The sequence below is a fragment of the Blastomyces gilchristii genome (genome assembly GCF_000003855.2).
Source record: "Blastomyces gilchristii SLH14081 genomic scaffold supercont1.4, whole genome shotgun sequence".
Lineage (NCBI taxonomy): Eukaryota > Fungi > Ascomycota > Eurotiomycetes > Onygenales > Ajellomycetaceae > Blastomyces > Blastomyces gilchristii.
In genome coordinates, this window is record NW_003101679.1 from 1,494,378 (window position 1) to 1,519,676 (window position 25,299).

A 25,299-nucleotide genomic window follows, 5' to 3' on the forward strand; every position below is an offset into this window, starting at 1 on the left:
TTGGCTTTAGGTACCGAGTCTCTCAGATAGAGTTCACCCAGGTATATAGAGACCTGAGTACCCTAGTCCAGGTCAAGACCCCCCTTTCAATAAACCTCCAACGAGAAGATCTTGATTACTAATAAATCAGTATCATCAATGCATGCACCTTGTAACAACTAGTTTTGTCGCGTCGCATGGCGCCAATTCCCCGCATACGGTAGTCTATAGTGACAAATGTGTCAAATGGCTTTTTTCTTATCTCAGCGGGCTCAGACCCTCTGGCTCGTGTATACAAGGTGTATACAGAAAACTTGACCTCGCTAAGTGCGCCACTTGACCTCATTACATAATCATGACCCTGACCTCGCACAATACAGTAATAATCAGTTGATAATTGACTTTCAATCTTTCAATTCACTCATTCATTCATTCATTCAACTTATCAATCAATCAAAGCATGTATAACTGATTCATAATCAATTAAATAAACAGATAAATTCATATAGAATATAAAGAGATGTTTTACAGAATTAAATATATTGTAGCGGGCTGCGCCCGATCATTATATAGACTATTCCTTTACACTTCATAGATTCCGCTGAAAGCTCCGATTCTCGGTCATTCTTGATCACCGATCCTCAGCTGAAAAACCCATGGAATTCCTATTCTTCCACCCCGAAGCTCCACCACGTACACACTGTGTATGCATATAAATATTCACTTCAATTGCTGATTCTCACACTTTCTCTTTCTTTTTCTTCTTTAATGTTTTTCACTTTGTTATATAAGATCTATATATTATACTTAGGACACCCTGGGCCTAGCAAGGACCTAGGTGAGACGAGGCCTAGGCGCCCTTAATAGGTGGTTAGTGCAAGCAAGACTGTGACAGTCAATTGATAGGCTGGAATGCTGAGATTGACAGTCAGAAGGTTAGAGACTTAACTAGAATTGAATAGCTCTGATGTTATTCTTAGTGAGAATCTCACTTATGAGTAAGCTAGTTATAGAAGCTAGCTGAGCAGCAGCTCTTTAGAGGGAATGATAATCCCTGAAGCAGGCCTGAGAGAACAGAGATGACAGTCAGTTATATAGAGTGTTAAAATATGTATATAGCTTAAGATATAAACTGCAGAGATCTTGTTCTGTAGCTCTCTTTACTTTATCTTTTTCTTTCAATTCTTTTCTATCTATCTATTTAATGTGTCTATCTTTAAGACTGTGTTCTCTTTTCCTTTGTCATGATATTGTCAAATGATTTCAAAGTATCAGAAGATGTTAAAACACTGTAATTTATAAACAGTTTTTGTATTCTGAGCTGGAATTTTCTGATTTTGCATATCTGAAATTGATGAATGTATAATAGTTAACTTTACAGATATAGGAAAAACCCTGAGAACTAAAAGTTCTCAGGTAGATGTCATAGTCTCTGACTGTATACATCTATAATTGAAGAATAATAATAATAATAATAATATATATTATACTGATCTATTCAGTGTAGGCCTCTTACACTTGAAAAACATTCATTGTCTTCTTATTAGAAACAATTACTCACTGAGATATCTAAACATGTAATAACATGTAAGAAATAGAGAAACAGTTAAATAGTTAAGTAAACACTGAGTTCTCAGATAGAAGCTTGCTTATCAGTCACTCTGACTCTATAATAAGATCTTATAAAGAGAATAAGATTTTATAAAGAAAATGTCAGTAAAAGATCTGAGAGTTCTGATACTATAAATGTATAAGATATTCATATAATTACACTTCTTCTGATTTCACAGATATCATATATCTGATAATCAATATAATCATGTCTAATAATAGTATGAAAGAACTCTTGAATATAAGTATAGATACAGTATCACAGTAGCTCTGAGTAATATTAAAACTATAATAATAATAAATAGCTGATATGCATGTAACTTAATTATATTAATATAAAGAGATTCAATGATTATCTTAATAAGAAACTCATACAATTTCAACATCTGCAGAATTAAATATAAAAGCACTGAAAGAATACTTAGATACTTCTATGTATTTTAATGCTTCTGATCTCACTCTCTACTCATTATGAAGAATGAAAATACTTGTAAAACTGAGTGTAGATAAAGATATCATTAATTTACTAATCAATTAAAGTTAATATATTAATGAATAATTGAAGAATCATGTGAAATAGAAGTTTTATTCATGAATAAAAGCATGTGAATCAGCATTGCAAATGTCTGATAATATTATTAAACATCTTAATATTCTGATCTGAGACACTGCTATACAATAGAAAGTATTAGATTGATTACAGAGTATCTGACAGAGAAATACTTCTCTTATAACATTTATTTCTGACTTTGATATTAAGATTCTAGAAGCAGATAATCAATCTTAAGAGAATTGAATGAAGATTAGCATGCTTAAGAAGATATTAACTTTTAAACTCTTACAGACTCTTGTAAGTATAGATGAAGATCAAACTTATGAAGATTTCTGTATATAACTCTGAACATTAAATGACTGTCTTATCAAGCTCAAGAGTATACAGAACAGTGATAGAAGATATTATACTTATACATCTGTGCTGAGAAATAACTCAGTCACTCATACACCTGTGCTGAAGAATAATAATGATATAGATGTTATAAATTGAGTAGACTTGAATATCTACACATAAGTAAAAGTCTCTGTCATCTGAACAGACTTCTGAGTTTCTGGGATTACTTCTGAAGAAGTCACTGATTAATGTTAATAAGAAGTGTGTATTAACTGTAACTGATCAGAATATATTGCTTTCAACTGTCAATCAGTCTATATATCTTCTCACTCAAAGAATGAATCAGTGTCTGTTCACATCAATTACATTGCAGTGAAGAAAGATTTAGAAGATAACTATAAGAATATCTCAATGAAACAGAGAAAAGATTAGCTTCTGTTTAAATTTATAAACAGAAGCTTGAAGAGATTGAATGATAATAATTTGAAGAGAAAATGATAATAAATATGATTCTTGTATCTACTGTAATCAATAATATGTATAATATAAAAGCTATGATAGACAGTGATCTATATCATTATACAATGATTAAATCTTCAGTTATAAGATATTACAATCTTCAGTGTATTCTCTTATCAAAACTCTGACTTCTCACAGAATTTAATAACTCAAAAGACATTTATACTTATTATATAATGAAGTTGAACATAGATGTCAGAGAACATCAATGTGAAGATGTCTATGTATATGAAGTTGATAATCTTGATTATAATCTTATATTAGAACTTATCTGACTATGTGAATAAGATATCTTATTAAACACTTGAAACAGAAGCTTAATATTCTCTAACAATAATAGAGTTCATGAAGATGATATTCACAAGACTATGAATCTGACACAGATCTCTGTCAATGTCTATGAAATACTCTGAAAAGAAAGTTACTGAAAAGATCACTGATAGTAGAATTATATAACAATCTATTTCATCAGTCTGACTGATATTAAGAAAGCTCTAGAGAAGTTATTCTGTACTATAATAACAGATTCTTATATAAAACTCTCTTAATAATATCATGAATATCTAGATGTCTTCTGACAAGATAACACTATTAATATATCTCTTTTATAAGACTCAGAAGTAAATCACAGTATTAAGTTAGAAAAGAAGAATGATAAGAACTCTGAGTTATCATGAGGCCTTCTTTATAACATGTCTTGAGATGAACTTCTTCTTCTTTGAAAGACACTCAATAATCTGTTAAATAAGAGATTTATATGTATTAGTAACTCTTTCACTGCAACTTCTATTCTCTTTACAAAGAAATCAGATAATGAACTCTGATTCTGTGTAAACTATTGAGAATTGAACAGATTAATCAAGAAGAATCACTATTCTTTATCTCTTATTAATGAAACTCTAGCTCATATCAGATAAGCTCAATAATTTATAAAATTAAATATCATTACTGCATTTTATAAAATCTGTATCACTAAAGAAGATAAATGACTTTCAGTATTCTGAATATGTTATAGTCTCTTTAAATGAATAGCTACACTCTTTGAACTGATCAATGCTCTCAGTACATTTCAGAAGTATATCAACTGAGTACTTCAGAATTTCCTTGATAAATTTGTATCTATATATCTTGATAACATTCTCATCTTCACTGATGAGTTCAGAAAAGAATATCAAGAACACATGTGAAGAGTATTACAATTATTATAAGAAGCAGAACTATCAATAGATATTAATAAGTATAACTTTGAAGTCAAGAGTATCAAATATCTAGATTTTATCATAGAAGCTGATAAGAGAATTTAAATGAATCTCAAGAAAGTCTTCATCATTCTTGAATAAAAAGCTTTATATACTGTGAAAGATGTATAAAGCTTCATTGAATTTACTAACTTCTATTAGCAATTTATATGAAACTTCTCAGATATTATGAGATCACTTACAGAACTTATTAGAAAGAACTCAGTATTTCAGTGATCAGTGAATACTGAAGCTGTATTCATACAGATGAAGAAGATATTCATCAACATCTCTCTACTAATAATATTTAACTCTGATTATGAAATAGTTGTTAAAGCTGACTTCTCTGACTATGTTACAGAGAGAGCTATATTACAATATAATAATAAAGATATCTTATAATCATATACTTTTATATCTAAGAAACTGAGTTCTGCTGAATGCAACTATGAGATCTATAATAACAAACTTCTTACAATTGTATACTGTCTAGAAGAATAAGACTCTGAACTCTGAAGTATCTCTGAATTTTAGATAATCACAGATTATAAAAATCTCAAGTACTTTATAACTATCTGTAAACTCACTAAATAACAGATATAATAATCTGAGTTCTTAAGCTGCTTTCATTTTATAATACACTACTATCTCAGCAGTCAGAACTTATTAACAGATACTCTCTTATAATAAGAGTAAGATATGCTTTCTGATATAACAGATATCTATTGAATGAACTAAGAATATCAGCTTCTAGATCTGAAGATATTAGTTGATCAAGATGAAACAACTCATGACACTATACATACTTCTCTGATTAGAACATCTTCTCTTCAAACTATCACTGACACTGATACTGATACTGATACTGATATCTTGACTTCTTCTGAATCTACACTGAATGAATTATGACATGTAACAGCTTAAACTGATGAACTTCTTCAAATGCTCACTGAAGCAGTATGTTAAGAAGTACTCTGATTTCTCTCAGAACTATGTATAAGAACTGACATCTTAGAATACTTAATTAATGATAATAATGCTGTATGATTCTATGAACAATATTGAGTCTCTCACTCTGAACTCTTACACACTCAGATAATACAAGAGATACATGATTCATATATAACTAATTACTCAAATTATGAATAATTATACTGAATAATCTCTTAAGAGTTCTACTGATCTGAGATATTAAACAGTATCAGATATTTTATTTAAAACTGTAACTGTTATTCTTCTATCATTTTATAAAAGAACTGTAGAAAAGATCTACTGAAATTACTTAATATTTCTAATAGAATCTGATGAGATGTAGTAATTAACTTCACTATTAATCTCTCTAAGAGCAAGAGTTATAAGAATATCCTGGTCATTGTGAACTGATTGAGCAAAGATATAATATTGAAATCTTGTGATAAGATGAATACTGAGCAAGTTATTAAAGCTTTTCTACAGAGTCTGTTCTATTGAATGTATGAATTACTGAGATTCATAGTATCAGATCAGAGCTGTCAATTTATAAGCACTCTCTGAATAAGAATCTGTCAAGTTCTTAAGATTATACACTGTTTATCAACTATCTATCACTCTGAGACTGATAATATATCAGAATGAATAATTCAGACTGTAAAGAATTATCTTTATAAGTTCTGTAATTACTTATAAGATAATTGATATAATCTTCTTCTACATGCAGAGATCACTATCAATGACTGAGATACTGTTTTAACAGATATAAGCTTGTTCTTTCTTACATATAGTTACTATATGAAAGTATTGAATCTTCTAGAAATCATGCATTTCATATCAAATCTCTGCAGTTCAATTCAGATTGCTGATAATATAGTAATGAAGCTTCAAGATATCTGTGACTGAGCAGAGGTCTTCATAACAACTGTGAAATAAGATTAAGAGAATTAAATTAATATTCACTGAGATCTCACTAAGTAATATAAGATAGAAGACTTAGTATGATTGAATCTTGAGAATATATGAATCATACATTCATCTTATACACTGAATTATCACCATGTCAAGTATAAAGTGATAGAAGTTCTAGATAGTTATAACTACTGTCTTGACACATCATCAGAGATTTATAATGTCTTTTATATAAGCTTGCTTCACTGTGCTGTCATCAATTCATTTCCTTCTCAACTGATTTCTGACTGACAGCCGCCAGAAATCATAGAAGAAGATAATAAACTTAAATAAGAGATTGAAGATATTCTTGATAAGAGACTCTGCAGCTGCAGCTGATAATATCTTATGAAATGAGTCAGCTATAATCACTCAATCTGAACTCTGAGTTCTGCACTATCTGAGACTGCAGCTCTTGACTGATGAGAACTATATATGATCAGAGAAGAGAGAAGCTAATATAACAGACTGCATCTGATCATTATATAGACTATTTCTTTACACTTCATAGATTTTACTGAAAGCTCTGATTCTCAGTCATTCTTGATCACTGATCCTCAGCTGAAAAACTCATGAAATTTCTATTTTTCTGCCTTGAAGCTCCACCGCGTACACACTGTGTACATGTATAAATATTCACTTTAATCACTGATTCTCACACTTTCTCTTTCTTTTCCTTCTTTAATGTTTTTCACTTTGTTATATAAGACCTATATATTATACTGATCTATTCAGCGTAGACCTCTTACATATATCAAGATAAAAATATTTAATAATTGATTTTAAATTGATTTTAAATTGATTTTGAACTATTTCTGAATTAATTATTAATTAATTATAGTAATAAAAATAAATTCAATCTGTATATTTAAGTAATTAACAATTGATTGAAAATTAATTAATAATCAATTCAGTGTAAATTATATAAATACTTACTTTACTATTAAATTCAAGAATAATTTCAGTATTAAATTGATTTTAAATTGATTTTGAATTGATTGTAGAATTAATGGTAAATAATTAAGTGATTTCAAATTACAAGAAAAGATGTATTGAGTGAGGTCAGATAGTGACACGGGCTATATTTACAAGATCAGCTTACATAATGAGGTCAAGTAATACACTTAGTAAGGTGAAATTTTCTGCTTTCTACTCTGAGTCAGTTTGAGTGAGTTACAGCATTATTAACTAATTCAGCATAACACTAACCTACTTTTAATACAAGTCATATGCTCAGAGCAATCCTTGTCAGAGAATCTGAGAAGAAACAGTTTCATCTTCAATGAAGATTTCTGAGATTTATAAGAATTTTTCAGATTCTTTAACTTTGACTTTCTATTACTATATACTTATATATCTTTAAGATTTGAAAATCACCTTAGCTTATAGCTAAAGAGAAGAAGAATAGAAATATTTCTTTAATATTTTAAAAAAATCTATATTTAAGATAGATATATACTCTTGAAAATGATCATATTTTTTAATCTCAGAATTTCTGAGAGCTTTTTTTTATATAAGAAATTGAATCAAAATTTCTGTGTTCAAAAACACACTAGTTAACTTTAAAATAATACTTCTATTCTAAGAACTTGAGATATGAATATAAAAATCAGATATATCATGAGAATATTATTATTTTAAAATTTTAAGATGATATAGAAATAATGAATCTATAAGTTAAGTTAAAATTCTCTTTCATACTCAGAGTACTGAGTAAATCATTCTGTGGCGGGCTGCGCCCGATCAATCATATAGACTATTCCGTTACACTCCACAGATTTCAACTGCTTCATTCTTGAACATGTACACCCCGATTCTCAGCCATTCTCAATCACTGATCCTCAGCTGCCACGAACGCGTATAGATTCTTCCGCCCCGAAGCTTCACTGCATACATCATCACATACACATATAAATATTCACTTTGATCACTGATTCTCACACTTTCTCTTTCTTTTTCTTCTCTAACATTTTTCTCTTTGTTATATAAGATCTATCAATATAATATCAATCTATTCAGTGTAGGCCTCTTACACTAGAAAAACATTCATCATCTTCTTATTAGAAACAATTACTCACTGAGATATTCAAATGTGTAACAATGTGTAAGAAATAGAGAAACAGTCAAACAGTTAAGTGAACACTGAGTTCTCAGATAGAAGCTTGCTCACCAGTCACTCTGGCCTCATAATAAGATCTTACAAAGAGAATATCAGTGAAAGACTCGAGAGTCCTGATCTCAGATATATGAGATATTCATACAATTACACATCTGATGATCAATATAACCATGTCTAACAATAATATAAAACTCTTGAATGCGAGCATAGATGCAATGCCACAGTGACTCTGAGTAATGTTAGAATTACAATAATAACAAATAGCTGATATGCATGCAACTCAACAACATCAATATGAAGAGATTCAATAATTATCACAATAAGAAACTGATGCAATTTCAATACCTACAGAATCAAATATAAAAGCACTGAAAGAATTCTTAGATGCTCTCACATATTTCAATACTTCTGATCTCACTCTCTACTCATCATGAAGAATGAAAATGCTCATGAAACTGAGTGTAGATGAAGATGCTATCAGTTCATTAATTAATCAAGATTGATATATCAATGAATGATTGAAGAATCACATGAAACAGAAGTTTCATTCATGAATGAAAGCATGTGAACCAGCATTACAAACATCTAACAATATTATCAAATATCTTGATATTCTGTTCTGAGACACTGTCATGCAACAGAAAGTGTTAGATTGATTACAGAGCACTCAACAGAGAAACACTTCTCTTACAACATTCATTTCTAACTTCAACACCAAGATTCTAGAAGTAGATGATCAATCTTGAAAGAATTGAATAAAGATTAGTATGCTCAAGAAGACATTAACTTTTGAACTCTTACAGACTCTTGTAAGTGTAGACAAAGACCAGACTTATGAAGATTTCTGCACACAGCTTCAGACATTGAATGATCATCTTATCAAGCTCAAGAGTATACAGAACAGTGGTAGAAGACATTACATCTCAGTGACTCATACACCTGTGCTGAAGAGAAGTAACAGCAATGATGCAGATGTTATGAACTGAATAGACTCAAATATCTATGTATAAGCAAGAGTTTCTGCTGTTCAAACAGGCTTCTGAGTTCCTGGGATCACTTCTGAAGAAGTCACTGATTGACATCAACATGAAGTATGCATCAACTGTAATTGATTAGAACACATCACTCTCAACTGCTGATCAACCTATGTGCCTCCACACTCAAGAGAAAGACCAGTGTCTTCTCATTCAAAGAATGAATCAACATCTGTTCGCATCAACCACATTACATTAGAGAAAGATTCAGAAGATAACTATGAGAATATCTCAATGAAACAGGGAAAAGATTAGCTCCTGTTCAAATTTGTAAACAGAAGCTTGAAGAGATTGAATGACAACAATTTGAAGAGAAAATGACAATGAATGCAATTCTTGTATCTACTGTGATTGATAACATGTATAATATGAAAGCCATGATAGACAGCAGTCTATATCACTATACAATGATAAAATCTTCAGTCATAAGATATTATAATCTTCAGCATATTCTCTTATCAAAACCCTGACTTCTCACAGAATTCAATGATTTAAAAGATGTTTGCATCTGTTACATGATGAAACTAAACATAGATGTCAGAGAACATCAGTGTGAAGATGCCTATATATATAAAGTTGATAATCTTGATTATGATCTGATATTAGAACTTGTCTGACTATCTGAATAAGGCATCTTATTAAACACTTGAAACAGAAGTTTAATATTCTCTAATAATGATAGAATTCATGAAGATGATATTCACAAGACTATGAACCTGACACAGATCTCTGTCAACACTTATGAAATGCTCTGAAAAAGAAGTCATTAAAACTGCTGACAGAGTCACTGACAAAGTCACTGATAGCAGAATCATGTATCAATCTATTTCATCAGTCTGACTGATATCAAGAAAGCTCTAGAAAAGTTATCTCATACTACAATAACAGATTCTCACACAAAACTCTCTCAATAATATCATAAATATCTAGATATCTTCTGATAAGATAATATTATGAATATACCTTCTTTACAAGACTCAGAAGTGAATCACAGTATCAAGTTAGAAAAGAAGAATGATAAGAACTCTGAGTTACTGTGAAGTCCTCTTTATAATATGTCTCAAGATGAACTTCTTCTTCTTCAGAAGACACTCAATGATCTATTAGATAAGAAATTCATACATATTAGCAACTCTTTCACTGCAGCTTCTATTCTCTTTGCAAAGAAGTCAGGTGAAGAACTTTGATTCTGTGTGAACTACTGAGATCTGAACAGATTGACAAAGAAAGATCAATATTTCTTATCTCTCATCAATGAAACTCTAGCACAGATCAGATAAGCTCAATGATTTATAAAGCTAGATGTCATCACTGCATTTCATAAGATTTGTATCACTGAAGAAGATGAATGACTTACAGCATTTTAAATATATTATGATCTTTTTAAATGAATAGTCACACTCTTTAAACTGACTAACACTCTCAGTACATTTCAGAAGTATATCAACTGAGCACTCTGAGATTTCCTTGATAAGTTTGCATCTGCTTATTTAGATGACATTCTCATCTTCACTGATGAATTCAGAAAAGAGCATCAAGAGCATGTGTGAAGAGTATTACAATGACTATAAGAAGCAGAACTATCAATTGATATTAATAAGTGTGATTTTGAAGTTAAGAGTACTAAATACTTAGATTTCATCATAGAAGCTGGTAAGAAAATTCAAATGAATTCTGAGAAGATCTCTGCCATTCTTGAATGAGAAGCTTCATATACTGTAAAAGATGTACAAAGCTTCATTGAATTCACTAACTTCTATCAGTGATTTATACAAAACTTCTCAGATATCATGAGATCACTTACAGATCTCACTAAGAAAGACTCAGTATTTCAATAATTAATGAACACTGAAACTGCATTTATACAGATGAAGAAGATGTTCATTAATATCTCTCTACTGATAACATTCAATTCTGATCACAAGACAGTTGTTGAGGCTGATTTCCCTGACTATGTGACAGAAGAAGTGATATTATAATATAATAATAAAGATGTTCTACAATCATATATCTTCATGTCTAAGAAACTGAGTCCTGCTGAATACAATTATGAGATCTATGATAAGAAACTTCTCACAATTATATACTATTTAGAAGAATGAGACTCTGAACTCTGAAGTGTATCTGAATTTGAGATAATCACAGATTATAAGAATCTCAAATACTTCACAACTATCTGTAAACTCACTGAATAACAGATGAGATGATCTGAGTTCTTAAGCTGCTTTCATTTTATAATACACTATCATTTCAGCAGTCAGAACTTGATAACAGATGCCCTCTTATGATAAGAGCAAGATATGCCTTTCAATGTAGCAGACACTCATTGAATGAACTGAGAATATCAGCTTCTAGATTCAAAGATATTAGTTGATCAAGGTGAAACAACTCATGACACTATACACACTTCTCTGATTAGAATACTTTCTCTCTGAACTGACACTGACACTGACACTGATATTAATATCTTGACTTCTTCTGAATCTATACTATATAAATTATGACATGTAACAGCTCAAACTGATGAACTTCTTCAAGCACTTATCAAAGCAGTATATCAAGAAGCACTCTGATTCCTCTCAGAACTATGTATAAAAATCAACATCTCAGAATGTTCAATCAATGATAATAACACTCTATGATTTCATGAATAATGCTGAGTCTCTCACTTCAAACTCTTACACACTCAGATAATGCAAGAGATGCATGATTCATATATAACTGATTATTCAGGTCATGAATAGCTGTATAGAATGATCTTCTAAGAATTTTACTGATCTGAGATATTAAACAGCATCAGACACTTTATCTGAAACTGTAATCATTGTTCTTCTATCATCTTGTGAAAGAACTGTAGAAAAGATCTGCTAAAACTGCTCAATATCTCTGATAGAATCTGATGAGATGTGATAATTGACTTCACTGTTGATCTCTCTGAGAGTAAGAATTGTAGAAACATTCTGATCATCATGAATCAATTGAGCAAAGATGTAATATTGAAACCTTGTGATAAAATGAATGCTGAACAAGTCACTGAAGCTTTTCTACAGAGTCTATTCTATTGAATGCATGAATTGCTGAGATCTATAGTATCAGATTAAGGCTGTCAATTCATGAGCACTCTCTGAACAAGAATCTGTCAAGTTCTCAAGATTACATGCTGTCTGTTAACTGTCTATCATTTCAAGACTGATGATATGTCAGAACAGATAATTCAGACTGTGAAGAATTATCTTCATAAGTTCTACAATCACTTATAAGATGATTGATATAATCTTCTTCTACACACAGAGGTTGCTATCAATGATTGAGATGTCATTTCAACAGATGTAAGCCTGTTCTTTCTCACACATAGATATCACATGAAAGTACTGAATCTTCTAGAAATCACACATTTCACACTGAATCTTCACAGTTCAATCCAGATCATCAACAATATAGTAACAAAACTCTGAGACACTCATGATTGAGCAGAAGCGTTCATGGTGAGTGCTAAACAGAATCAAGAAGATTGAATCAATGTTTACTGAGACTCTGTCAAACAATATAAGATAGAAGATCTGATATGATTGAATCTTAAGAACATATGAATCACATATTCATCTCATACACTGAATTACTGCTATATCAAGTATAAAGTGATAGAAGCTCTAGATAGTCACAACTACTGTCTTAACACATTATCAGAGATTCATGATGTCTTTCACACAAGCTTGCTTCATCACACTGTCATTAATCTGTTCTCTTCTCAACTGACTTTCAACTGACAGCTGCCAGGCATCATAGAAGAAGATAATGAACTTGAGTGAGAGATTGAGAATATTCTTGATAAGAGACTCTGCAGCCGCAGCTGATAATATCTTGTGAAATGAATCAGGTATGATTGCCTGATCTGGACTTCAAGTTCTGCATTATTCAAAACAGAGGCTCTTGACTGATAAGAACTGCTTCTGAAAAGAGAGAGCTAATGTGGCGGGCTGCACTTGATCAATCATATAGACTATTCTGTTACACTTCACAGATTTCAACTGCTTCATTCTTGAATGTGTACACTCTGATTCTCAGCCATTCTCAATCACTGATCCTTGGCTGTCATGAACACATATAGATTCTTCTGCCCTGAAGCTTCATTATGTACATCATCACATACATGTATAAATATTCACTTCAATCACTGATTCTTGCACTTTCTCTTTCTTTTCCTTCTCTAATGTTTTTCTCTTTGTTATATAAGACCTATCAATATAATACTGATCTATTCGGCGTAGGCCTCTTACACATTCTTATATTACTAATAATCAGAAACTGTTTCTTCTCAGATATAAAAGAGATCTATGCTAAATAGATCAGTATAATATTTATAGATCTTATATAACAAAGTGAACAACATTAGAGAAGAAAAGAAAGAGAAAGTATGAAAATTAACAATCAGAGTGAATATTTATATGTGTACATAGTAAAGCTTCAGAGTGAAAGAACAGAAATTTCATGAGTTTTTCAGCTGAGAATTAGCAATCAGATATCAGAGCTTTCAGTGAGATCTATGAAGTATAATGAAATAGTCTATATAATTGATCAGATGCAGCTCATCACATTAACTCTCTTCTTTCAGAGATGAGATTGTGAATAGTTCTTATCAGTTAAGACCTACTGTTTCAGATAATATAAAGCTCAGAGTTCAGATCAGATAATTATAGTTAACTTATTTTACAAGATATTATCAGCTATGACTGCAGAGTCTCTTATCAAGAATATCTTCAATCTCTTACTCATGTTTATTGTCTTCTTCTATAATTTCTGATAATTGTCAATTGAAAGTTAGTTGAGAAGAGAACAGATCAGTGACAGTGTGATAAAGTAAGCTTGTATAAAAGATATTATAAATTTCTGATAATGTATTAAGACAGTAATTGTGACTGTCTAAAACTTCTATTACTTTATATTTAATATAATGATAATTCAGCATATAAGATGAGTGTGTAATTTATATATTCTTAAGATTTAATTACATCAGATCTTCTATCTTATATTACTCAGTGAAATCTCAGTGAACATTGATTCAATCTTCTTAATTCTGTTTAGTACTCATCATGAAGACTTCTACTCAATTACAGATATTTCAGAGCTTTATTACTATATTATCAGTGATCTGAATCAGACTGTAAGAGTTCAGTGTGAAATGTATAATCTCTAGAAGATTCATTATCTTCATATAATATCTATGTGTGAGAAAGAACAGACTTACATCTATTAGAACAGTATCTCAGTCATTGATAGTGACTTCAGTGTGTAGAAGAAGATTATGTCAATTATCTTATAAGTAATTATACAACTTATAAAAATAATTCTTTACAGTCTGAATTATTCATTCTGATACATTATCAGTCTCAGAGTAATAGATAGTTGATAAACAGTATATAATCTTGAGAACTTGACAGATTCTTGTTCAGAGAGTACTTATAAATTGACAGCTCTGATCTGATACTATAGATCTCAGCAATTCATATATCTGATAGAATAGACTCTGTAGAAAAGCTTCAGTGACTTATTCAGTATTTATCTTATTATAAGATTTCAATATTACATCTTTGCTCAATTGATTCACAATGATCAGAATATTTTTATAACTCTTACTCTTAGAAAGATTAATAATGAAGTTAATTATCACATCTTATCAGATTCTATTAGAGATATTAAGCAGTTTCAGCTAATCTTTTCTACAGTTCTTTCATAAGATAATGAAAGAATAATAGCTGCAGTTTCAGATAAAATGTCTGATGCTATTTAATATCTCAGATTAGTAGAACTCTTGAGAGATTATTCAGTATAGTTATTCATGATCTGAATAACTAATTATACAAGAATCATGCATCTCTTGCATTATTCAGATATGTAAGAGTTAAGAGTGAGAAACTCAGTATCATTCACAGAATCACAGAGTATTATTATTATTAATTGAGTATTCTGAGATGTCAGTTCTTATACATAGTTCTGAGAGAAATTGAGATGCTTTTTAACATACTGCTTCAGTGAGCACTTGAAGAAGTTCATCAGTTTGAGCTGTTGTATATTACAATTTATTCAGTGTAGATTCAGAAGATATTCTGATCAGTGAAATATATATAGTGTTATAAGTGATCTCATTATAATTAACTAATATCTTCAGATTCAAGGGCTGATATTCTCCGTTCATTCAACATGTGTCTGTTATATTAAATAGTATATCTTACTCTCATTATAAGAGAGTATCTGTCATTGAGTTCTGACTATCAGAGTGATAGTGTATAGTGAAATGAAAACAGCTTAATAGCTCAGATTATCACATCTGTTATTTAATAAGCTTGCAGATAATTGTGCAATGCTTGAGATTCTTATAATCAGTGATTATCTCAAATTTAAAGATACTTTGAAGTTCAGAGTCTCATTCTTCTAGACAGTGTATAATTGTAAGAAGTTTCTTATCATAGATCTCATAGTTATATTCAGCAGAACTCAGTTTCTTAGACATGAAGACACATGATTATAAGATATCTTTATTATTATATTACAATATAGCTTTCTCTGTAACATAGTCAGAGAAGTCAGCTTCAATAACTGTTTCATAATCAGAGTTAAATATTATTAGCAGAGAGATGTTAATGAATATCTTCTTCATCTATATAAATACAGCTTCAGTATTCACTGATCACTGAAATACTGAGTTCTTCTTAATAAGTTCTGTAAGTGATCTCATAATATCTGAGAAGTTTCATATAAATTATCAATAGAAGTTAGCAAATCTGATGAAGCTTCATATATCTTTCACAGTATATGAAGCTTTTCATTCAAGAATGATGAAGACTTTCTCAGAATTCATTCAAATTCTCTTATCAGCTTCTATAATAAAACCTAGATATTTAATACTCTTGACTTCAAAATCACACTTATTAATATCTATTAATAGTTCTGCTTCTTATAATCATTGTAATACTCTTCATATATATTCTTGATATTCTTTTCTGAACTTATCAGTGAAGATGAGAATGTTATCAAGATATGCAGATGCAAATTTATCAAGAAAATGTTAGAGTGCTTAGTTAATATACTTCTGAAATGTACTGAGAGCATTGATCAGTTCAAAGAATATAACTATTCATTCAAAGAGATTATAATATATTCAGAATGCTGTAAGCTTTTCATCTTCTTCAGTAATACAGATTTTATAAAACACAGTGATAATATCTAGTTTTGTAAACTATTAAGCTTATCTGATACAAGCTAGAGTTTCATTGATAAGAGATAAAGAATAGCAGTTCTTCTTGATTAATCTGTTCAATTCTCAATAGTTCACACAGAATCAGAGTTCTTTATCTGATTTCTTTATAAAGAGAATAGAAGCTGCAGTGAAAGAGTTACTAGTACATATGAATTTCTTATTCAATAGATTATTGAGTGTCTTTCAAAGAAGAAGAAGTTCATCTTAAAATATATTATAAAGAGAGTCTTATGATAACTCAGTATTCTTATCATTCTTCTTTTCTAACTTGATACTGTGATTCACTTCTGAGTTTTGTAAGAAAGATATATTTGTAATATTATCTTATCAGAAGATATCTAGATATTCATAATATTATTGAGAGAGTTTTGTATGAGAATCTGTTATTATAATACAGAATAACTTCTCTAGAGCTTTCTTAATATCAGTCAGACTAATAGAATAGATTATTATATAATTCTGCTATTAATAATCTTTTCAGTGACTTTCTTTTCAGAGTATTTTATAGATATTGACAGAGATCTATGTCAGATTCATAGTCTTATAAATGTCATCTTCATGAACTCTATCATTATTAGAGAATATTAAGCTTCTATTTTAAGTATTTAATAAGATGTCTTATTCAGATAGTTAGACAAGTTCTAATATAAGATTATAATTAAGATTATCAACTTTATATGTATAGATATTTTCATATTGATGTTCTTTAACATCTATGTTCAACTTCATCATGTAACAGATACAAATGTCTTTTAAGTCATTAAATTCTGTAAGAAGTCAGAGTTTTAATAAGAGAATACACTGAAGATTGTAACATCTTACAACTGAAGATTTAATTATTATATAATAACATAGACTGCCGTCTATCATGGCTTTCATATTATACATGTTATTGATCACAGTAGATACAAGAATCACATTTATTATCATTTTCTCTTCAAATTATTATTGTTTAATCTCTTCAAGCTTCTATTTATAACTTTGAACAGAAGCTAATCTTTTGTCTGTTTTATCAGAGCATTCTTATAGTTATATTCTGAATCTTTCTTCAATGCAATGTGATTAGCACAGATAGACACTGATTCATTCTTTAAGTGAGAAGATATATAGACTAATCAGCAGTTGAAAGCAATGTATTCTGATTGATTACAGTTGATACACACTTCTCATTGATATCAATCAGTGACTTCTTCAGAAGTGATCTTAGAAACTCAGAAGTCTGTTCAGATAGTGAAGACTCTTGCTTATATATAGATATTTAAGTCTACTTAGTTCATAACATCTGTATCATTGTTGTTATTTCTCAGTACAGATGTATAAGTGACTGAGATGTAATATCTTCTATCACTATTCTGTATACTCTTGAGCTTGATAAGACAGTTATTCAATGTCTGAAGTTATATACAGAAATCTTCATAAGTCTGGTCTTTATCTACACTTACAAGAATCTGTAAGAGTTTGAAAGTTAATATCTTCTTGAGCATACTAATCTTTATTTAATTCTCTCAAGATTAGACTGGCTGCTGAGATTATGAATTTCATATTTAATCTCATTTGATCTGATCTTATACATTTCTTGGCATGAATCTCACTGAGACTAGTCATTAAAAAAACATGCAAAGTGACTATATATCAAATCTTAAAATGAAATCATGACTTGAAAAAAATGAGAAAGTGGTCTTATTTGGTCTCATTTAGTCTCATTCTTAGTATAAAGTTACTATTTTTAGACATTTTAAGGTTTCTTTTAGACTATTTTTAATTTTTTAAAAAGTAATGCTTTTTGATAACACTTAAATGAGATTTAAAGTTATTTAAAGCAATAAAAATAATTTAAATTGAGAAGTGAAAATCATGGTCTCATTTGAAAAATGTAATAAGAGTAGACAGTAAGTCTCACTGAGACAGTATGAGACTACTATCTAATGTTAAAACCATGTAATGGAATCAGTTGAATTGGTAATAAGACTATCAAAAATTCTAGTTCCGGTCTCAGACACGGTCACACGGTCAGTCTACTCAAGATTAATTACCTGCTTCTAGAATCTTAGTATCAAAGTTAGAAATAAATATTATAAGAGAAGTGTTTCTCTGTCAGACACTCTGTAATCAATCTAATACTTTCTATTATATGACAGTGTCTCAGAACAGAATATTAAGATATTTAATAATATTATCAGATATTCACAATACTAGTTCACATACTTTTATTCATGAATGAAACTTCTATTTCATATGATTCTTCAATTATTTATTAATATATCAATCTTGATTAATTAGTGAACTGATAACATTTTTATCTACACTTTGTTTTGTAAGCATTTTCAATCTTCATGATAAGTAGAGAGTAAGATCAGAAGTATTAAAATATGCAGAAGTATTTAAGTATTTCTTCAGTATTTACATTGTATTCATATTCAATTCTATCAGTGTTAAAATTGTCTGTGCAGAGGTTTCTTATTGAGACAATCATTGAATCTCTTTATATTGACATTGTTAAGTCACATGCATATCAGCTATCTATTGCTGTTATAATTTCAATATTACTCAGAGTCACTGTGATACTGTATCTATACTCATATTCAAGAGTTCTCTTATATTATCAGTAGATATAACTGTATCATTTATTGAATGTGTGTAATTATATGAATATCTTATATGTCTGTATCAGAACTCTCAGATCTTTCACTGATATTTTCTTTGTAAGATTTTATTCTCTTCATAAGATTTTATTACAGAGTCAGAGTGACTGATAAGTAAGCTTCTATCTGAGAACTCAGTATTCACTTAACTATTTAATCATGTCTCTTTTTCTTATACATCATTACACATTCAGATATCTTCTCAATAAATAATCATTTCTAATAAGAAGATAATAAACATTTTTCAAGTGTAAGAGATCTATATTAAATAGATCAGTATAATATTTATAGATCTTATATAACAAAGTGAAAAACATTAGAGAAGGAAAGAAAGAGAAAGTGTGAGAATCAGTAATCAAAGTGAATATTTATAATGTAATTAATCATCTAACACTTGTTTCCACCTAATACTTGCCTTTGTATGTAAATCAATTACAATCAACTTCAAATATTCATATCTCAATGAATATTTATTTAAAACTATTCTAAAAAACAGAATGATAATTTGTAAATATATATTATATTATGTTAATTTCTATGAGAAAATAATATATAATTATTAATTTATTAAGCTTTTTAAAATACTAATTTAAAATAAAATACACAGTCTATATTTATAAATATATTTATAAATATGAATTATTTTCATATAAAAATTAAATATCTTATAGATTATATATATTCTTAATAAAGTATAAAATTTTATCTTGAAATTCTTATTTATTATTGATTTATGTAAATTTTTATATAAATTTTTATATTTTAAAATACTATTTTTGTAATAACTGTGTATTATTTATAGACTGGCCGCCGGGACTATGAATTTCACATTTAATTTCATTTGACCTGATCTTATACATTTCTTGATGTGAATCTCACTGAGACTAGTTATTAAAAAAACATGCAAAGTGACTATATATCAGATCTTAAAATGAAATCATGACTTGAAAAAAATAAGAAAGTAATTTCATTTAATTTCATTTAGTTTCATTCTTAGTATAAAGTTACTATTTTTAGACATTTCAAGGTTTTTTTTAGACTATTTTTAATTTTTTAAAAAGTAACACTTTTTGATAACACTTAAATAAGATTTAAAGTCATTTAAAGCAATAAAAATAATTTAAATTGAGAAGTGAAAATCATGATCTTATTTGAAAAATGTAATAAGAGTAGATAGTAAGTCTCACTATATAAGAGGTCTATGCTGAATAGATCAGTATAATATATAAATCTTATATAACAAAGTGTAAGAGGCCTACGCTGAATAGATTGGTATAATATTATAGGTCTTATATAACAAAGAGAAAAACATTAGAGAAGAAAAGAAAGAGAAAGTGTGAGAATCAGCAATCAAAGTGAATATTTATATGTGTATATGATGATGTATGTGGTGGAGCTTCGGGGTGGAAGAATATACACACATTTGTAGCGGCCGAGGATCAGTGATCAGAACATACACATTCATAGCAGCTGAGAATTGATGATCAGGAATGAGGTGATAGAAATCTATGAAGTGTATGAAATAGTCTATATGATTGATCGGGCGCAGCCTGTCACATTAGCTTCTCTCTTTCAGAAGCAGTTCTCATTGGTCAAGAGCTGCTGTTTCAGATAACACAGAACTCAGAGTCCAGGTCAGTTAATTATAGCTGACTCATTTCACAAGATATTGTCAACTGCAGCTGTATGATCTCTCATCAAGAATATCTTCAATCTCTCACTCAAGCTTATTATCTTCTTCTATGATCTCTGGCAGCTGTCAGTTGAAAGTTAGTTGAGAAGAGAACAGGTCAATGACAGCACAGCAGAGCAAGCTTGTGTGAAAGACATTATGAATTTCTGATGATGTGTTAAGATGATAGTTGTGACTATCTAGAACTTCTATCACTTTATACTTGACATGACAGTAGTTCAGTGTATGAGATGAACATGTGATCTGTATATTCTTAAGATTTAATCACACTAAGTCTTCTATCTTATACTGCTCAGTGAGATCTTGATGAACATTGATTTAATTCTCTTGATCTTGTTTTACAGCTGTTATGAAGGCTTCTGCTCAGTCACAGATATCTCAGAGCTTCATTACTATATTATCAGTGATCTGAATTGAACTGTGAGAGTTCAGTGTGAACTGTGTGATCTCTAGAAGATTTAACACTTTCATGTGATAATCATGTGTAAGAAAGAACAGACTTATATCTGTTGAGATAGCATTTCAATCATTGATAGCAATCTCTGCATGTAGAAGAAGATTATATCAATCATCTTATAAGTGATTACAGAACTTATAAAGATAATTCTTCACAGTCTGAATTATTCATTCTGATATATCATCAGTCTTAGAGTGATAGACAGTTGATAGATAGTATATAATCTTGAGAACTTGACAGATTCTTGTTCAGAGAGTGCTCACAAATTGACAGTTCTAATTCAATACTATTAATCTCAGTAACTCATGTATCTAATAGAATGAACTCTGTAAGAAGACTTCAGTGACTTATTCAGTATTCATCTTATTACAAGATTTCAATATTATATCTTTACTTAGTCAGTCAACAATGATCAGAATGTTTCTACAACTCTTACTCTTAGATAGATTAACAGTGAAGTCAATCACTACATCTTATCAGATTCTATCAGAAATATCAAGTGATTTCAGTAGACCTTTTCTATAATTCTTTCATAAGATAATGAAAGAATAGTGATTGCAGTTTCAGATGAAGTGTCTGATACTGTTTAATATCTCAGATTAATAGAACTCTCAGAAGATCATTCTATACAGTTGTTCACAGCCTGAATAATCAGTTATATATGAATCATGTATCTCTTGCATTATCTGAGTGTGTAAGGATTCAGAGTGAGAGATTCAGTATTATTTGTGAAATTGTAGAGTGTTATTATCATCAATTGAATATTCTGAGATGTCAGTTCTTACACATAATTCTGAAAGAAATCAGAGTGCTTCTTATCATACTGCTTCAGTGAGTGCTTGAAGAAGTTTATCAGTTTAAGCTGCTGTATATCATAGCTCATCTAATGTAGATTCAGAAGAAGTTAAGATATCAGTGACAGTTCTAATCAGAGAAGCATGTATAGTGCTGTGAGCTGTTTCATCTTGATCAACTAGTATTTTCAAATTCAAGAGCCAGTGCTCTCAGTTCATTCAGTGAGTATCTGTTATATCAGATGATATGTCTTGCTCTCATTGTGAGAGAGCATCTGTCATCAAGTTCTGACTGCCAGAATGATAGTGTATTGTAAAATGAAAGCAGCTTAAGAACTCAGATTATTATATCTGTTGTTCAATGAGTTTACAGATAGTTATAAAGTATTTGAGGTTTTTATAATCTGTGACTATCTCAAATTCAGAGACACTTTGAAGTTCAGAGTCTCATTCTTCTAAACAGTGTATAATCATGAGAAGTTTCTTATCATAGATCTCATAATTGCATTCAGCAGGACTCAGTTTCTTAGACATGAAGACATATGATTATAGAACATCTTCATCATCATATTACAATATTGCTTCTTCTGTCATGTAGTCAGAGGAATCAGCTTCAACAACTATCTTGTAATCAGAATTGAATGTTATCAGCAGAGAGGTATTAATGAATATCTTCTTCATCTGTGTAAATGCAGCTTCAGTGTCTGCTGATCATTGAAATACTGAGTCTTTCTTAGTAAGTTCTGTAAGTGATCTTGCAATATCTGAGAAGTTTCATATAAATTATCAATAGAAGTTAGCAAATTTAATGAAGCTTCATACATCTTTCACAGTGCACAGAATCTCTCATTCAAGAATAGCAGAGACCTTCTCAGAATTCATTCAGATTCTCTTACCAGCTTCTATGATGAAATCTAAGTATTTAGTACTCTTGACTTTGAAATCACACTTATCAATATTAATTGATAGTCTCACTTCTTATAGTTATTGTAATACTCTTTGCACATACTCTTGATATTTCTTTCTGAATTCATCAGTGAAGATGAGGATGTTATCTAGATAAGCAGATACAAATTCATCAAGAAAGTCTCAGAGTACTCAGTTGATATACTTCTGAAATGTACTGAGAATATTGATCAGTTCAAAGGATGTGACTACTCATTTAAAGAGATTATATTGTGTTTGAAATGCTGTAAGCCACTCATCTCCTTCAGTGATGTGGATCTTATGAAATGCAGTGATGACATTTAACTTTATAAATCATTAAGCTTGTTCAATGCAAGCTAGAGTTTCATTGATAAGAGATAAAGAATAACAGTCTTTCTTTGTTAATCTATTCAATTCTTGATAATTCACACAGAACTGGAGTTCTTCATCTGGTTTCTTTGTAAAGAGAATAGAGACTGCAGTGAAAGAGTTGCTAACATGTATGAATTCTTTATTCAATAGATCATTGAGTGTCTTTTGAAGGAGAAGAAGTTCATCTCAGAATATGTTATAAAGAGAGCCTTATAATGATTCAGAGTTCTTATCATTCTTTTTCTCTAACTTGATACTGTGATTCATTTCAGAACCTCATAAGAGAGATATGTTCATAATATTGTCTTATCAGAAGACATCTAGATATTCATGATATTGTTGAGAAAGTTTCATACAAGAATCTGTTATTATAACACAGGATAACTTTTCTAGAGCCTTTTTAATATCAGTCAGACTGGTGAAATAGATTAACATATGATTCTGCTGTCAGTGAACTTGTCAGTGACTCTGTTGATAATTTTGATAATGACTTCTTTTTCAGAGTATCTTATAAGTGTTGGCAGAGATCTGTGTAAGATTCATAGTCTTGTGAATATCATCTTCATGAATTCTATCATCATTAGGGAATATCAAGCTTCTGTTTCAAGCATTCAGCAAGATGCCTTGTTCAGATAGTCAGGCAAGTTCTAACATAAGATTATAATTGAGATTATCAACTTCATATGTATAGACATCTTCACATTGATGTTCTCTCATATCTATGTTTAGTTTCATCATGTAACAGGTACAAACATCTTTCAGATCATCAAATTCTGTGAGAAGTCAGGGTTTTGATAAAGAGATACACTGAAGGTTATGACATCTTACAACTGAAGATTTTATCATTGCATAGTGACATAGATCACTGTCTATCATGGCTTTCATATTATATATGTTATCAATCACAGTAGATACAAGAATTGCATTCATTGTCATCTTCTCTTCAAATCATTGTTGTCTGATCTCTTCAAGCTCCTGTTTGTGAATTTGAACAGAAGCTAATCTTTTCCCTGTTTCACTGAGGCATTCTCATAGTTATCTTCTGAATCTTTCTCTAATGTAATGTGGTTGGTGTGGACAGATGCTGATTCATTCTTTGAATGAGAAGACACTGATCTTTCTCTTGAGTATGAAGACACATAGGTTGATTGACAGTTGAAAGCAATGTGTTCTGATCAGTTACAGTTGATGCACACTTCATGTTGATATTAATCAGTGACTTCTTCAGAAGTGATTTCAGAGACCTGGAAGCCTGTTCAGATAGTGAAGACCCTTGCTTATGCATAGACATTCAAGTCTACTCAGTTCATAGCATCTGCATCATTGTTGTTATTCTTCAGCACAGGTGTGTCAGTGGCTGAAATGTAACATCTTCTACCACTGTTCTGTATACTCTTGAGCTTGATAAGACAGTTGTTCAATGTCTGAAGCTGTGTGCAGAAGTCTTCATAAGTCTGATCTTCATCTACACTTACAAGAGCCTGTAAGAGTTTGAAAGTCAATGTCTTCTTAAGCATGCTAATCTTCATTCAATTCTCTCAAGATTGATCATCTGCTTCTAGAATCTTGATGTTGAAGTCAGAAATGAATGTTATAAGAGAAGTGTTTCTCTGTCAGACACTCTGTAATCAATCTAATGCTTTCTGTTGCATGGCAGTGTCTTGAAACAGAATATTAAGATGTTTGATAATATTATCAGGTGTTTGCAACACTGATTCACATGCTTTCATTCATGAATGGAACTTCTATTTCATGCAATTCTTCAATCATTCATTGATATATCAACCTTGATTGATTAGTGAACTGATGACATCTTCATTCACACTCAGTTTTGTGAGCACTTTCATTCT

The 25,299-nt window shown here is 30.1% G+C and overlaps 1 protein-coding gene across 1 annotated transcript; it reads right to left on the bottom strand.

Moving 5' to 3' along the window:
• Positions 1-24,750: 24,750 nt before the first annotated feature.
• On the bottom strand, positions 24,751-24,966 carry BDBG_16662 (uncharacterized protein; the record flags this gene model as incomplete). The annotated part of the gene is made up of 1 exon (XM_031724567.1): positions 24,751-24,966. The coding sequence occupies one exon, from the start codon at positions 24,964-24,966 to the stop codon at positions 24,751-24,753; it is 216 nt and encodes a 71-aa protein (XP_031577339.1).
• Positions 24,967-25,299: the final 333 nt, after the last annotated feature.